Source organism: Trachinotus anak, unplaced genomic scaffold (genome assembly GCF_046630095.1).
Source record: "Trachinotus anak isolate AG129_WGS33_773 ecotype Australia unplaced genomic scaffold, CSIRO_AGI_Tana_v1 ptg000051l, whole genome shotgun sequence".
NCBI classification, from domain to species: Eukaryota; Metazoa; Chordata; class Actinopteri; order Carangiformes; family Carangidae; genus Trachinotus; species Trachinotus anak.
Window position 1 is genome coordinate 176,529 of NW_027273902.1, and position 17,370 is coordinate 193,898.

At 41.4% G+C, this 17,370-nt stretch overlaps 1 protein-coding gene across 1 annotated transcript; it reads left to right on the top strand.

Annotated features, from left to right (window-relative positions):
- The first annotated feature begins 163 nt into the window (after nucleotides 1-163).
- Nucleotides 164-15,051, top strand: tm9sf4 (transmembrane 9 superfamily protein member 4). The gene is made up of 18 exons (XM_071473405.1): nucleotides 164-210; nucleotides 2,185-2,295; nucleotides 3,240-3,339; nucleotides 3,469-3,625; nucleotides 3,893-4,040; nucleotides 4,610-4,733; nucleotides 4,868-4,989; nucleotides 6,380-6,491; nucleotides 6,730-6,800; nucleotides 6,903-7,035; nucleotides 7,489-7,570; nucleotides 7,662-7,737; nucleotides 7,941-8,024; nucleotides 9,544-9,719; nucleotides 9,847-9,910; nucleotides 10,116-10,235; nucleotides 10,785-10,874; nucleotides 11,741-15,051. Exons 1-18 carry the CDS (start codon nucleotides 193-195, stop codon nucleotides 11,888-11,890), a joined length of 1,938 nt encoding a protein of 645 aa, XP_071329506.1. The 5' UTR covers nucleotides 164-192; the 3' UTR covers nucleotides 11,891-15,051.
- Nucleotides 15,052-17,370: the final 2,319 nt, after the last annotated feature.

Consider the following 17,370-nt stretch of genomic DNA (forward strand, 5'->3'; position numbering starts at 1 on the left):
AAACGCTTAAAACAAAAGACACAAACAAAAAATACGATTTATTAATATTAATGTCATTTCAGTTCACTGCTGAAGTCAGAAATGACTCTGCTGTTAAGTACTATTACAACTGTGTGGCGCACCAAATAAAAAAGGAATTAATTGATCCTAAACCAGTACCTTCCGCGACGTCACTTATGACACGTATTCAAAATGGCGGCCGCGGCTATGGTAAGTGGCAAAGCGAACTCTTTCTTCAAACTACACATCGCTGGTCCTGTCTTCCCACTATAACCCAGACGCTGTGTTATAATTGTGGCAGAGTGCAGATCTACCGTAGTCGGTGAATAACGTGTAAACGGTAACTAGGTGCGGACTCACAGGAGTTCGCTGCTGTTTGAATTCGGAGGATGCTAACTGCTTGCTGGAGTTAGCCAAGTTAGCTAACGTTACCTAGCTTAACTGTCAGTTAAGCTGTGGTTCAAAAAACGTTTTGCGTATTTTGTCTAATACATTAAACTCTTCTGACCAAGTATAAATAAACTCATACTTGTTTTTTGGGCTGTCACTTGCTGTACAGCCAAGAGGAATCAGCTAGCCGAACTTTGACTTCACCTTAGCTGTTAGCAGCCGTGTAAAGCAGCGTCAGTTTGAGGTTACTGTTTAAAGTGCTGAAATAAGATGACAGAAGCAGGTCAGCTTCAAAATACAAACACAACATGAACTGAGACTGCCTTTGTTATTTAGCTGTGCTGGTGCTTTGTGGTAATATTGATGTCGTTTAAGTCAGTACCCATGTTTGCTAACTTCCTACAGTTTCTTATTGTATCATGCCTGTCAAATAATACATGAACTCTCCCTGGACTTTTTCTTCATGTGCATGTGGTGTTTCTTATCATGCGACATTAGAGAATGACTCCCAAATGAAACCATGTCTCTTAAAGACAAAGTAGTTATGGTAAATCAGTGAACCCCCCCCACTCCCCGCTACCTTGAATTGGTGGATCTATACCACCTTTGCACATGAGAACATTGCAGCCACTTTCAAAATTAATCATCATTTCATATTTGCATAGCTGTTTAAGTTCTGTCAGTTGCATTTCTGCCAGAAATTTGGGCAGATGTGGCTCAGCTGGTAGAGGGTGTCATTCTCCAGTCCATATGTCAGATTGTCCAGACACTGAACCCCAATTTTTGGCCGGTGCTGTGAATGGTATCTCGCTGCCATTGGTGTGTGTGAATGCCACTCTAAGACATAAACGTCAAAGCATTTTCCTGTTGTTATGGCTTTATGTTCAGGATCACTGTCTTGCCAGAAAACAAATCTCCCAAGTATCAGTTCCCGTGCTGACTGCAGCCGGTTTTTCAAAGGCATGTGAAGGACTCTGTTTCCCACTCTGCTTCTGGCAAACACAAGCATATATGTCATGTGAAGTCTTTTTCTTTCTCACTCTGCCATCACTGAATCACTGAGGCATCCGTTGTATGCTCAGTGTCGTAAGCCTCAACTCTGGAGCCCTGTAGCCTCCTCAGTGTCCACAGGCCTTGACCTGCTCTCTCCTCACGGGAACAGATTTACAACTATAGTTATATAGCCATGGAAATATCCATCTATTTTTCCCCAGTCTGTACTTTTCAAGTCTTTCTACTTTTCATTTTAACATGTAAAACCTCTAATTATATTTCTGGATAAACTTGGAGAATCACTGACATGATAATTTGGGTATAATGTTAGAGGAAAGCCAGGCATCATATGCATTTTGATGTTACATTGTCTTCCACACAAATAGAAACAACACTTTTGCAGGTAAGGTGTAAACCTGTTACACATTAGGTAGAACTTGTTACTGTGTATGCAGGTACATCACTATTAGGAAGCAGTTTCAGGTTTACTCAGCTTGAAGGCATTTCTTGAAAGAGATTAGACACACTCTGTTATCAGTGCCCAGTAACTGTCCTGTTTATCTTTTGACATGAAGCTCAGCATGGCTGCACCTGTGTAACAAAGCCACCGTATTTGTGATTAAATAATTAAATTATTTTGAACTTTATGATGAAATTAGTTCATGTTTATAATCTTTTTCTCTTGCATATATTCACACTATGCTTTTTATTTGTCAGCTCTCATGATAAATGCATATTGTGTAGTGTTTTTCATCTGTCTGTGTGTGTGTGTGGTGAAATATTTGGTGGTGTCTGTTGCAGGAGACGTGGTGGGGCTTGCTGCTGTTGTCTGTGTTGCCTGTGGTCCGGCCCTTTTATGTGCCTGGAGTTGCTCCTCGGGACTTCCGTGATGGTGAGACTGTAGATATCAAGGTAAGATTAAATTTCAATTGATCAGCATTTCACAGATCAGTGGAAACAACAGTGATATGATTGTTCGTTTGTTGCCACCATCACATCAGCTGAATCAAACTGAACTAAACAGCCACACATCCCAGAGATGGTTTGGTCCAGACAGGTTAGGTGTTAAACATTTAAAGATAAAATTTAATCATATACATGCACACAATACATTTACATATTCATGTTATTTCTTCCACCAGTTGTCCAATAGTCTATACCAGGGGTCGGCAAGTAAGTTCGGTTTCGGGTCAATTTTTTATAACCCTTTATATGGCGGCCAGAACATAATCAAAGGCTAATTTCAAGAAACTGATTGATAAAAATGCAACTTAAATTTACTTTATTGTGTGGCCACAGTCACATATATACATTTGACAGATTCATTGAACTGGCGTTGCCGCTATTTTCAGAGGTCTATCATGAAAGCGACAGAATCTTTGGAACTTCCTGTCAGAACTTTTCATAATAAAAGCAAAAAACTTGTTTGAACTATAGAATTGCAGAAAAAAACGAACTTTTTTAAGTGATTCTGTGGGTAACGGTTACCGCTATGACTCTCAACATTGATTAAAGTATAATAAGCATCTTCATGTGGGAGCAGATTCTCTGTTTCGACATTAGCTACAGCTTAATGTGAGACTGTCAATTCAATATTTTAAGATTTTAAAAAATCAGATTATCAAAATAGTCTTTCGGGCCAGATATTATTGCCGGTGGGCCAGTTTAGGTCTACAGGCCACGAGTTGCTGACCACTGGTCTATACTGCCATTGTTGGTTAGAAAGCCCACAGTCAAAGTGCAGCTTCCAGTATCATTCAGACAAGTTGTTGTGCATGTAGTTTTGCCTATCACTATGTAGCATCTGTGACCCATTCAGCCAGTCAGTCAGGCCATTTGTGGTTTTTCTTTTTCAGGCAGTGAAGCTGACCAGCTCCCGTACCCAGCTTCCTTATGAGTACTACTCCCTCCCTTTCTGTAAGCCAGAATCTGTCTTCTACAAGGGAGAGAACCTGGGTAAGTGTACAGCTGCAGATATGTGAATCTATCACCTAATTTGACCGGATTCAGGAAAAGCAACTTTATCTTACATGCTGCAAATCCAAATTTTAGTGTTTTCACATATATTTGTATTCTTTTTTGTAGGTGAGGTGTTACGTGGGGACCGTATTGTGAATACCCTTTACAATGTAGAGATGAACAAAAACAAGGAATGTGAGATGGTGTGCAACAAGAAGAAGCTCAGTGTAGAAGACAGCAAGCTGTTTGCTGAGCGAATCCAAGAGGAGTATTATGTTCACCTGTGAGCATCCATTCATCAATCTAAAATGCTTTTCTTCACCTGTTGCTATGCAGAATAACATTCATTAGTCTAATTTCATTAATATTTTCTGTCAGTGACTCCAAACTTTATAAGTCTAAGTTGATTTGGAATAAGGTCTACTTCTTTAGTGCTTTGTAGCAGCCAAAAACATAGATTTTTTATATTTCTGCAGTAACCTGATTCTTTAGCATTTTTTATGTTCATTATACAAACCAAACTAATTGAACACCTCCCTGTGCCTTTCAGTATTGCAGATAACCTGCCAGTTGCCACCAGGCTAGAGTTCTCCCCCAACAGAGAGGCAGGAGGGGAGGAGGAGCAGAAGAAGGATGTGATGAAGGATATCCAGTTTGAACATGGCTACAGACTGGGCTTTGTCGACGAGAAGAACAAGGTGGATATTATGTTATGGGGTTGTTTGTCATATTTGATGATGATTTAACTCTTAATAAATGCTATTTATATTTAGCTTTGATTGTTGCATATTTAGTAATGTTTTAATTTATTGGAATATTTGATAGAGAAACATGTTTTCAGAGGCTTTAAAGTGACCTCATCCTGAAAACCCTGGAGAATCTTAGATCATTTATCAACTGATGATTAAATGATGAAGATGGAACAAATGTTGGATGACCTTCTTCCTTGAAATTAAATGCCACAGTCTTGTGCTTGTCATTTGTTGAGAACGGTCTGCACTCAGGATCAAACCAAAAGACAAATTGTATGGACTTGAATGTCCTGAATGAGATGCATTGAAAAGAACAGGAACTCAGGGAGACTGGCAAAATGTTTTTTGTCTTTTTATTTTCATTTTTTGAAATTGAAATGTGGAGAACAATGAGTGCATGTCTCCAGCACAACAGGTCACAGCAGCAGTACTGGAAATACAACAGAAATCAGCTGTTTGATTGATTTTTAACAGCACTAATATTTGTCTTGCACCTTTTCTTTTCTCCCTCACAGTTTTACCTGCACAACCACCTGTCCTTCATCCTGTACTTCCACAAGGAGAAGCTGGAAGAGGGGGAAACTGACGACTACAGGGTTGTGCGATTTGAGGTCGTACCCCAAAGTGTAAAAGTAGACGGTAGGTGTTGACACAACTGAATAGCTTGTGTAATGACTCTGGCCTACGGTGATTAAAAAAACTATTCGTGTAGCAGGAAGACACACAAGTAAAGATAAAGTTATCACAAACTCACTCTGTTTATTTATTCTCAGACCTGAAAGCAGTGGAAAATGAAAAGACTTGCACCTTGCCTGAGGCCAGTGGCTCCGCCCCCCAGGAGATCGACCCAAACAAGGAGAACGAGGTCCTCTTCACCTACTCTGTCCACTGGAAGGTGAGTGATGGACGCAGGGATTCTTAGTGAAAGGTCAGACCAGTCTGTAACCCTGAGTCAAATTCTGAAAACTGTCCACATTAAAACACATAAACATGTGTTCGATTAATTAATTTGTATCCGTGTGAGCATCGGACTCTGGCTCTCTTTGATTCCCTTTAGACCCTTTGTTCATTTCAAATCAAGTGTACTAGAGTACTACAAAGTAGGGATGTCATGAGAGCCAGTAGTTTGGTATCGTGGCACCGAAGGTGCCATTGATGTCAAAGGTATTAGAGGTGTGATTGTTCCAGGACTGATGAGAGCAGTTTAACACAACAACTCTTCTAGTCAAACATCATCCTGGAGGAGGAGAAGAATAAGAAGACAGCTACAGTAAACAATAACAACAACATGAGGAATGACAGCAGTAGGTCCACATTCACACCATGACTGGTGTCTGGAGACATTTAGTATCTGACTCAGATCATCAGAATGAGTTGTAGAGGAGCAGACGTCAGGGTGTGAACAGAGCCACAGGAGGAAACAGCTCAGAGACAGACCGCAGATCTGTTCAGAGATCAGGCTGAGAGAGTCTCAGTTCACTTTATATCATCAACATGTTACTGTTACTGTCTGAACTGTGGCACTGACATCTGTTGTAGCTACGCTCTACGTACGACCACACAGGCTAACATTAGCTTGTTTAAGCTAACAGCGATGGCTCTCACAACATTAGCAGCGGCATCCATCACTGTTCAGTCTGGTAAAATACAACACTGACTTTTTTTTTTTTTTTTTGGGCTTTTTGTGCCTTTATGATAGATCAGTGGAGACTGACAGGAAAGGGGGTAGAGAGAGGGGAATGACATGCAGGAAAGAGTCAGACCGATCAGGAGTTGAACCGGTGACTGCCTGCTAAGAGCGTCTTGTGCCCACACATGGTACGCGCCCTAACCACTCAACTACCAGGCCGCCACAACACTGACTTTTAAATTGACATTTTCACACCATTGGTCTATCACCGTGTCAGTCAGTTTAAACTACTGCTACTCACTGACTATATGGAGATGTGCATCTGTGTGTTCATACATGCATGTGTGCACATGTGCATGTGTGTTAGCAGCCTGTGTGAGCAGCAGCCTCTGTAATTCTCTGTTTTTTGCTGTGGTGTTGAGTTTGGTATCGAGAATCGTGCAATTTTCTGGTATCATGACATCCCTGCTACAAAGTTAAAACAGTAGAAAAAGTTCAAATCTTGCTGAATTCAGTTGGAGAATTTAGGGTTTATTAATCACCAGTCACCAAGGTCAGGTGACAGAATGTAAAACTGGTGAGTTTTCTCTAGAGTTAAGCAAAGCTCAAGAAGTGTAGAGGAATGCGTGCTGAGCCTCCTGTCCCCTCTGTGCAGGAGAGTGAAGTGAAGTGGGCATCTCGATGGGACACATACCTGACCATGAGCGACGTCCAGATTCACTGGTTCTCCATTGTCAACTCCGTGGTGGTCGTCTTCTTCCTGTCTGGTATGTCCTGTATTTTACAAATCCTGCTCAGCTCAACTGTCAGAATGTCCATATCAGCACAATACAGCACTGTAAGTCATTGGGCCCATGGCTTTTAAACCTTGTGAATGTGATGTCAGTTGATTAAATCAGTATATTCAGTCATAGATACAAAAGATAAATCAGCATGTGAACTGTTAAGACTTCAGCCTTCCTCTCTGACTGACAGCTCTGTTGTTCCCTGTGTTTTCTCTCTCAGGGATTCTCAGTATGATCATTATCAGGACCTTGAGGAAGGACATTGCTAACTACAACAGAGAGGATGACATCGTAAGAAAATACACACAGATTGTATAAATCAGAATGAATTGATTTTAGTACAACAGATGTATATTCCAAACACCTGACCACGTTTTTCTTCTCCCTGACCAGGAGGACACCATGGAGGAGTCAGGATGGAAGAATGTTCATGGTGACGTCTTCAGACCGCCTCAGTATCCCATGATCCTCAGCTCTCTGCTGGGCTCAGGGATCCAGCTCTTCTGCATGATCCTCATTGTCATCTGTGAGTTTGTTTTGTGTATCATCAGTTCCCCATAGACGTTGACAGTGTACATCTCTTCTTTACCCCCCGGGTTGTTTTCTGGTCACTAATTCACATGAGTTAAAGTCAGGTCAGAGGAGTGTTGTCATGGTACCACATCCACATGATCTACAACCCTGATAAATCTGTGAGAGGAAAGAGACTGAAATGTGTCTGCAGCACAAAAACACAATAGTTAGATGTCCTTTGTCTGAAGCTGTATAACATTAACATGGCACAAGTCTTGACGACCCCCCCCCCCCCCCGCCCCGAGAAAAAAGGGTGAGATCAGCTGGTAACTAACATCACTTCAGTATCAGTCAGAATCATTCGTTCATATCAGATCAATAAATGAGGTGGATGAACTTTTTGTATAAGGACCTTCAGTCTTTGTCAGTGTGATCTATGAAAACCTGCCATGTTTCCTGTGTGTAGTTGTTGCCATGTTGGGCATGTTGTCTCCGTCCAGTAGAGGAGCCTTGATGACCACTGCTTGTTTCCTCTTCATGTTCATGGGGTAAGAGACACGTTATTTTAAAAAACTTTAAGGCTTATTTTCAGATAAATTGATCTTGCACTGGTGTTTCCTGTGGCTGTGTTTCCTCCAGTGTATTTGGAGGCTACTTTGCTGGCAGACTGTACCGCACACTGAAGGGCCATCGGTGGAAGAAAGGAGCATTTTGTGTGAGTCAATAATTAATTAAATTCTCATTGTGAAAAAAGTTGCCTCTCATCACTCCTGAGTTTATTGTTTTTCAGTGTTAACCCAATGATTGTTTTGTGTTTTCACACAAGGCTTCTCACTTTTACTGTGTGAGTGAAGGAGCATTAAAAGCTGATGTTAGTGGAACAGGGCTGAGCTGGTCTGTGCTTTGTCTTCTCTGTAGACAGCGACTCTGTATCCTGCTGTGGTTTTTGGAATTTGCTTCATCCTCAACTGTTTCATCTGGGGAGAGCACTCCTCTGGGGCGGTGAGTATCAGAAACACACAGCTAACACGAATCACTGATCAGGAAACAAGAAGCTAGATGGTTTATTACTTTACTGTGATTGTGGTGTTAATATAAGAGTTACAACAGATCTCTTGTTTAAAGATTTACCCTCAATCACTTTTTAATATAAATCTTCTTACAAATAAAAAATTGAATTCCTAAATAATAAAACAGACACACAGAGGTTGGTTTCCACAGACTCTGGTATGATGGTGGTTAATGTCAGATGTCGCTGTGTAACTGACATTAATAATCTTAATCTTTCTTTATTTGTGATGTTGCTTTTCAGTGTTTGTAACTTGACTCAGATTAACATTCAATGTTTTTATCACCAAATCAAACCAGTAGATAAACATTTATTGAAATGTTTATCTGTGACATGTTAAAACGTAGATTAACAGACGCACAAATAAAGAAAAGTTTGAAAATTAGTTCAGTAATATCAGTTATACGTACGTACAGATATCTGTCTGAAGTTTGCTATCATTAGCCACAGGCTACCAGTTCTGTCATCACAGCTACTGGTGAAGAGGAAGAACAGTTTCACCTGTAACAAGAAAATGACATTTCGATCATTTGTTTCTATTCAACTACATAATATCCTGATATAACTATATATATTTTTTAAAATTTTTTAATAAGGATGTGACCTGAAAGCCAGGTACGACTTCTCATCGTTGTTTCTCAATGAAAACAGCAACAAAAACTTTCTGAGGCAACGTCCACACTGATGCATTTTCATTTTAAATTGAAAATGATCTCTGTCCAAACGAGAGATCTTCTAAACCTGCGGTACTGAATAGGCGGCCCCCGGGCTGAAAGTTTCACTTTCGGTTTTGAAGCCATTCACATTGTCACTTTGCCAGAGAGCAGGGGAGGGAGCCTAGATTGCGCACGAAAAAAAAAAGGTTGCACGAAAATGGCGTGTTCCAAATTATTTGCCAAAAGAAAGGTGGACAGTGAACATCGCCAATTCAAAGAAGAATGGACTGAAAGTTTTCTCTCATTAAGCTGTGTTTCACACTGACACACTTAGAATGTAAAATAGTAAATAGTAAAATCCAGAACTGAACTGAACAACAGCTGCTGCAAAGACAACAAGGTCAGTTTCTCCACTGGTAGTCAAGGCTGATAAGAGCCAATCTACGTCATCATTTCCAAAGGTCTCTGTTTGTGTCCGTCCAGACCAACACAACCCTGGAGTTCTAGACTAAAACGGGTCCAGCAGCGTTTCTGTGTCAGTGTGGACGTAGCCTTTTCCACTTTAACGTGTAAACAAATAGCTTTGCATTTCTGGATTTGTTGTTTTTAAGTATTTTTTGTATAGATAACTGGATAAATGTAGATGTGGTTTGTTCATGTTCATTAGAGTTCAATAACTAAAGGATGAGAGAAACGAGCAGCAGCTTGTAGGTGGTTGGTTTAACTTCTTGGATTCTTAAATTTTGTCCCTCATCTGTTAACATCTCTCCCTGCATCTCTCCTCTCTCCTCATCAGGTTCCCTTCACCACCATGCTGGCCCTGCTGTGTATGTGGTTCGGTATCTCCATGCCCTTGGTCTACCTGGGCTACTACTTCGGTTTCCGCAAACAGCCATATGATAACCCAGTACGCACCAACCAGATCCCTCGGCAGGTCCCAGAGCAGCGCTGGTACATGAACAAGTTTGTAGGGTGAGTAACAGGCTGATCATAATCTCTGTTCTGTTCCTGGGACGGCCGTCGGCTGTGGTGCAGGGTTTGAACTTTAGACATGAGGCGTGATCTCTTGTGATGTAATGGTTTCTTTTCTTTCCACTAGAATCCTGATGGCTGGGATCCTGCCTTTTGGTGCCATGTTCATCGAGCTCTTCTTCATTTTCAGTGTGAGTTCAGCTGCTCTGATCATCTCTTCACCATCTTTCATACTGAGATTTTATTAGTTTCATTTACAGGATGAGTGAATGATCCTCACACTTACTGTAATGGCTGAGATCTAAATATGTGTGTGTGTGTGTGTGGGTGTGTGTGTGGGTGTGTGTGTGTGTGGGTGTGGGTGGGTGTGGGTGTGGGTGGTGTGGACACCTACAGGCCATCTGGGAGAATCAGTTCTATTACCTGTTCGGCTTCCTGTTTCTGGTATTCATCATCTTGGTGGTGTCCTGCTCTCAGATCAGCATCGTCATGGTTTATTTCCAGCTCTGTGCAGAGGTAGGTTTGTTTGACTGTAGCCTGTCATTTACCTCTTTGTACTGGAGTCAAACATCTGATTAAACAGATGAATATGGTAGTTTGTCAGATGCTCTGCAGCTCATTTCCAGAGAGGAGCTGCTTGAAGGGTTCCTGGTGCTGAGACTTTACACAGACTGTTGGACATTAAAGATGAAATTTAATGTATTTGATACCAGCTCAAGTAATGAAAGTAAAACATAAAGTACTTTCTGTCTTTTGAAAAGGTAGATGTACAGACACATTCATACATACAAGAAGCTGAGGTGTTAAAGAAGCGGGAAAAACACTAATCCAATCAGAGCCAGCAAATCAAACTAATCACTATGTAAAACACAGTTTAACAAAAATAAAAGCTTTAGTTACATGTTATAAACCATTTAGAGACAATGTTTATTAACTTGCAGTGTGAAGAAGGTGTTTGATACAGTTTGTGTTCACAGTATTCATCAGATTTAACATTATTCAGCAGTGCACAGTTCTACTGGTCATCATCCATAAACACTCCTGTGTCTGTCTCCTCGCTATCAGGACTACCGGTGGTGGTGGAGAACTTTCCTGGTCTCAGGAGGCTCCGCCTTCTACGTCCTCGTTTATGCCGTCTTCTACTTTGTTAACAAGGTAAAAACCCTGTTTGATTCTGCTGCAGCTGAAGACATCAGTGTCTTAATAGGGTTTATTGACTGAAATAATTAATAACCATGATGATGTCGTCAGGGTTTTTTTATTTAGGCCTGAAACTTAAGATGTTTGGCAGAAAGCCTGTTGTAAAGTTAGTGAACTGAGACTGAAAGGAACCATATTTTACACTTTCCTGCTGTTTTACTTAAAGATATATTTGTGGTTCATAAATAAACCAAAAACCATCTCAGTGTAGTTTTATATCTCCTCTCTCAGGCTTCTCTCTGGAGCTCTAGTAACATCGGGCAGTTTTTTGTTGGTCTCTGAGCCTGTCTTCTGATTGGCTGACTGTTTTCTGCTGCTGCTGCTGTACCTTGGTCAAACTGAGCAGTACATGCAAATGGTGACGATCAGTCCTAGTTTTCCCCTGGGATCAATAAAGAATCCTGATCGGTCAGCACTAACATGAGACAAACAGGGAGAAATTCTCAAACATCTGAACTTAAGCAACATAAAAGTTTAATGACACTTCAATGACAGAATAACATTTAGAATCTGTCCCTGATGCAGCCTGTGAGAGAACTGACAACTTTCTTTATGTCACTGAGCAGTGACTGATATCACGTGAGCTCTGTGGCTGTTTGAACATCCTGTTGTATCTGAATGAAGCTGTAACACACAGGAGTGCAGCAGAGATCCGTGTGAACGATGAAAAGCTGTCACTCTGACACTGGATGGATCCTGTAATAATGTGAAGTCAGAGTCGGCGCTCTGTGGTTTTGATTCTTGACAGTTAAAAATCCAGCTGTTGTGAATGTTGAGTGTCAGCACGCTGAAACTGATCCCTCCTGTTTATTCCTCCCCAGCTGGACATAGAGGAGTTCATTCCCTCCCTCTTGTACTTCGGCTACACCACCCTGATGGTGCTGTCGTTCTGGCTGCTAACGGGCACGATCGGCTTCTACGCGGCCTACATGTTCATCAGGAAAATCTACGCTGCAGTCAAGATCGACTGAGTCGTCACCATCGCTGCTGTTTTGGGGGTTTTTTTGTTTTTTTTGTCACATTTGTTTTTTTACATTTATATTTTTTATTCTTCATGTCCAACAAGCACTGACTTGTGTGTAGAGGGAACGAGGGGGATGTTTTTATGGCACAACAGCCCCACCCACTGGCCTCATGGGGGAAGAACAGCAAGGTGGCAGAGCAAAACCAGCTGATTCTTTCTCTCTCCCTCTCCCTCGCTTCTTTCCCCCTCCTCTCTCTAGGACAGAGCCTCGGAGGAAATTCCCCTCTGATGGGACAGTTGATGTCTTCTGCTGTTTCACCTTGCACACAACACAGTGGGCCAAAGCTCGTTCAACGATGGTTTCTGCACATGTTTGTTTTGTCTGTTGTCTTTTTGTGTTATGAGTATAACTTATCCAGGTTTTTATTTTGTTGTCCCAGGATTTATCTCTGACTAAATTTCTCTCAATCATCTCCTGGGAGCTTTGTTCATTTAATTTCCATTAATTCTGTCTTTAGTTTTTCCATTGTCTCTGTTTCTGGTTTCATGTCAGAGACTTTACAGATCAGGGAAGGATTGGAGAGTCTGTGGTTATGGTGTTAACTCTGTCGTGTTGAACTGATATGGATGGAAATTATGGCAGGAAGTTCTGCATTGTAACACAAGAAAGGATAAATTAAATGATCTATTATTTTTTACTTCAGTTTCCATGTCCTGCTGTGACCATGTTAACCACCACTGTAATCAAAATATTAGCCTCTCCTTCCAGAACAATTGGTCTGTTATTAATGTCAAAATATTGGTTCTAAGCAACAGAGCAGCTCTGAATAGGACTATGAACCTGACGCCCTGCAGCAAGGACTGCTGGGTTTAGCTGCTGGAGTCGGAGAAAAGGAAACGCTACAGTCAACACAGAAATGACAAGAAGGAGGAACCTTTTGAATCTGAAAGGCTGCAACACAAGTTTGCGTTTGAAGCTTTTCCAGTAGTAACTTGCAGAAAACAGTACACAACCATGCCGTCAGTGTAGCCTTAGCAGCGCTGATGCCTGCTGAACTATGCAGTAGTGGAAACAAGTGCAAAGTTGCTGTTTGTGATGTTGAAGGACCGTTCATGTTGTGAGATATCACGTTGTTTCTTTAAGTCTGAATCAATGTGTGATGCAGTATGTGTATAAAACGTTCAGATTTTTGAAAGCCAGCAAGATCACCTCTGTTTCTACCAGTGGTGCAGACGTCATTCTGACAGTGCTCGGGTGTCAGGAGGTGGGGGGACATTGACGTGTAACCCACAGTGTGTGTATTAGACGTGTACGGTCGATGCTTTTGTGTAGACTGATACCTTTGCATTTCAAGTCCTGTTTTTTTTCTGGGTTTTTTTTTTCCTGAAATCTTTATCGATACAAAAATGTGGTTGCACTTTTAAGATATTTTTCAGCTAAAGGACTTAAACTGCATTTAGAACATGGGTGGAGCCTGATTAAAAATGGCTTGACAAGCTAATCAAGAAAATAACTTCTTGTAGACAACCAATATATTTTTCTGTAGCTAAATTACACATCAAATTACATCATTATCATGACAGTTTTTGAAATACACTTATCCACTTTCTTGGCAAGAGTTAGATGAGAATACTTTTTGTTTGATATGAAGCAGTTAGCAGCCAGTTAGCTTAGAATAAAGACTGGAAATGGGTGGAAGCAGCTAGCCTGTCAGTGAGTTTTAGAGGTGCTGGTAAGTACATATTGTACTAAATGTCATGTTCAATCTCATTTGTTTCTTCTGTACAAATACTTGATGAGTTGTGATCCAGACTATTTCTTGGCTTTAATCAGTGACTTTCTGTAGAAACAGTTTTGTTTTAACCTTGAATAAGAGTCAGGCTAACTGTTTCCCCCTGTTTTCAGTCTTTATGCTAAGCTAATCAGCTGCTAACTAGCTTCATGCAGACATTAAGTGATCTATGTCTTTTCATCTGCCTTTTGGCAAGAATGTGAATAAGTGTGATTTAAAGACAATGCATCAGTCTAATTCTACTATAGTGTATAACTGAAGTGCAGCACAGATGTTTGTCTGCAGCCTCGTGACAGATAAGGTCCTGCAGAGCACTGGCACACAGGGCAGTATAACTGCACAATACTGTAGTTAATGGCAGTTTTTATCAGCCAATATTTTAGTGCTTATCCAAAGAGAGAGTGAATTTCATCAAAGAGCACAGACCTGAAAATCGACATTTTTAACGAGCATCACAAAGCTCCTCAAACAAAACAGTCTTTTAATGTGAAAGGATAAGGAAACTAAACCTGTGCAGCATGCAGGGCACTCTGAGCCCTTCACAGTCTTCATGGTTACTATCAAACTGACTGTAATGAAGAACTGACGTGTTTCACTTGATCTTCTTGTTTAATATGTAATGGTAGCAGGCGTTTTTGCACAGAAATAAAGGGGATTTGTCAGTGCAGGGCCGTACAGAGAAGGGACAGGTGCCTCAATCAACCCTGATTCTCCAGGGGCAAAACCAGTTGAATAAATTAACAACTGGTCCTCCTGTGCCCCCACCCCCCCATTCAAATCCAACCTCCTCAGCTGTTAATGAGCTGCTTGAAGAGAGTGAGATAAGCCACAATATTTAAGTCACCCCTGCCACTTCCAGTGGGACCTGACTGCTCAGTGAAGCATCAGAGACAGCCTCCATGCAAATGAGTGTGCTCCTGTAATAACATTACTCTTTCATTGATGTCCATTCCTTCAGACACCACCTCCTGTTCACTGCACCACCCTCTGCCCCTGATACTATCACATCAAAGAGTTTCTGAGCTCTGACACTCGGCTGCTCTCTTCCGCAGACAGACACTCCTCTCCTGCTGCCAGGGGAGATTTTTTACAGGTGGACTTTTAAGTGGCCCGAGTCATGCATGTGTATGTGTGATTGAGGGGTTTACAATGTAAATAAAAGAAAACAGCTTTGTATTTGTTGCGTTTCGCTGTTTGTGGCGCTCTATGATTCCCATCATCGTTTTAGCCAGAAGCATGACGCTCATGATGACTTTCAAAGGAACTTGTTTCTGTTTTATTTTTTCCCTCTCTTCGTTTCTTTTACAGAATGTCCAATTACAAAAATGTACAATGACAAAACAATAAAGTGATGACAAGTTGAATATGAGAAAAAGCTTGCATTGTGTTTTTCTTAAAGGGGAACTTCAGTGATTTACACATGAAGCTCAGTTTGAGGCTGAAGTGTTAAACATTTTTGTTTTATGTGGCAGTGGTAGAGCTTTTTAAGGTCTGAGGAAATAACCGTTTTGGCCACAGTGACGACTCTGTTGATCAGTCAGTCCATCACTGTTCCAACTCAGCAACTATGATGACATCACCTTGGCCTCCAGTGCTACAGTCAGAAACCTTGGTGTCATTTTTGACCAGGACTTGTCCTTTACTTCACATATAAAGCAAGTCTCTAGGACAGCCTTCTTCCACCTGCGCAATATTGCAAAAATCAGACCCATTCTGTGTCTAAAGGATGCTGAAAAACTAGTTCATGCATTTGTTACCTCAAGACTGGACTACTGTAACTCTTTATTGTCAGGATGTCCCAAAAATTCAGTAAAAAGCCTCCAATTGATCCAAAATTTGGCAGCACGAGTACTGACAGGAACTAGGAAACGAGATCACATCTCTCCTGTGTTGCTTCTCTGCATTGGCTCCCTGTAAAATCCAGAATCGAATTTAAAATCCTCCTCCTCACCTACAAAGCCATTAATGGTCAGGCACCATCGTACCTTGGAGAGCTTATAGTTCCCTATTTTCCCAATAGGACACTTCGCTCTCTAAATGCAGGTCTACTTGTGGTTCCCAGAGTTTGTAAGAGTAGAATGGGGGGCAGAGCCTTCAGCTATCAGGCTCCTCTCCTGTGGAACCAGCTCCCAGTGTGGGTTCGGGAGGCAGACCCCCTCTCTACCTTTAAGATCAGGCTTAAAACTGTCCTGTTTAGTAAAGCTTATAGTTAGGGCTGGCTCGGGTATGTCCTGACCCATCCCTTAGCTATGCTGCTATAGAGCTGTTGGGCGCTCTCTCTCTATTTCTGTCTCTCTCCCTCTCTCTGTCCTCATTCTGCAGGTCTCTCTGCCTCTGGAGCAGCAGGATCCAGATCCACCACTACTCATCATTACTATTAACCACTGTTATCTGTCATTATTATTGATAACACCATTACCTACACAGCTGTTCCTGGTCTCTCTCTCTCTTTTCTCCTCTCTCCTCCCCCCCACCCCCCCCCTTTTTTTCTCCTCCTAAACCCAACCGGTCGAGGCAGACCCCCCCCCCCCGAGCCCAGTTCTGTTGGAGGTTTCTTCCTGTTAAAGGGAGTTTTTCCTCCCCCCTGTCGCCAAGCGCTGCTCTTTGTGGGAACTGTTGGGTTTTTCTCTGTAACAAAGTAAGGTCTTGACCTGACCCTGTAAAGAGCCTTGAGATAATGTATATTATGATTTGGTGCTATACAAATAAAATTGAATTGAATTGAATTGAATAGATGTGTGTGTGTGTGTGTGTGTCAAGGTGTTAATTACTGGTTTGTCCCTCTGTGTTTCAGTGTAAGAAAGGCTATGATCAGATTACAGTCTGTGTTGTGGTGTCTCTGTCCTCTCAAATCCTTTTTACGAGCTCTCCAGGTCCTTCTAAGAAAATTCTACAAAACCGAGTTTCTATTCTTGAGTTATGGCACAGTTGGCATCCCATAAGTGTATGTGTGAGAGTCAGCTCAGTTGATGTAAGTATAGGTTAGCTTCATGGTACTATAATTAGGGCAGTCTTGACACTCAGCTATGCATGCAGGCTTACTGGTGCAGCTCTGAGACATAATCCAGACCCTGGTCCAACATGAGGGTTAGACACAGTCAGATAGTCCTGAGATATTCCTGGATGGCTTTGTAAACTATTTTTCAGTGTGGTGATTCACTTTAAATGTAATTACTTTCTAAAATCAAATCCAGATGTTGAGAGTCACAGAGGTTTGGTCATTTACACATAATAGTCTACGACCACTGTAGCATCACATTTTAATAGTCAGTGTCAGTCTGATCCTGTTCTGAATCGTTTGTCCGGTCATGTGGTGACTGCTCATGAAGGGAGGATAATGACAAACCACTGTTCATTTTAAGCAGTTGATCCGAGTCCCCAGAAAAAAAAGACATTTCCTAAACTGAATGAGACGGATGAAAAAATGACTCACACAAGCTGAGTCATAACCAGAATAAGTCATGAGTCATTTTTTATTTTTTGTGAAATATCTTAACGATGCTAATGACATTTTCTGCAGACATTCATGCTCCCAACAGGATGAACTGTAATAACTTTAGTTTTTCATCTACTTTTCGTACTTACAGAAGCTATTTGTTAGTGTAGCTATTGCTACATAGCCAACTTATAATACAAGAGGTTTGAAAACATCCTGTGAGCAGCTTCAGGGCGGACTGGGCGCTACAGTGACTCG

Excerpts from the sequence above, each read along its gene's own strand:
- tm9sf4 (XM_071473405.1), top strand. Across the intron at positions 7,036-7,488 it reads CATGATCCTCATTGTCATCT|TTGTTGCCATGTTGGGCATG; the intron begins GTGAGTTTGTTT and ends TCCTGTGTGTAG. Across the intron at positions 10,236-10,784 it reads ATTTCCAGCTCTGTGCAGAG|GACTACCGGTGGTGGTGGAG; the intron begins GTAGGTTTGTTT and ends CCTCGCTATCAG.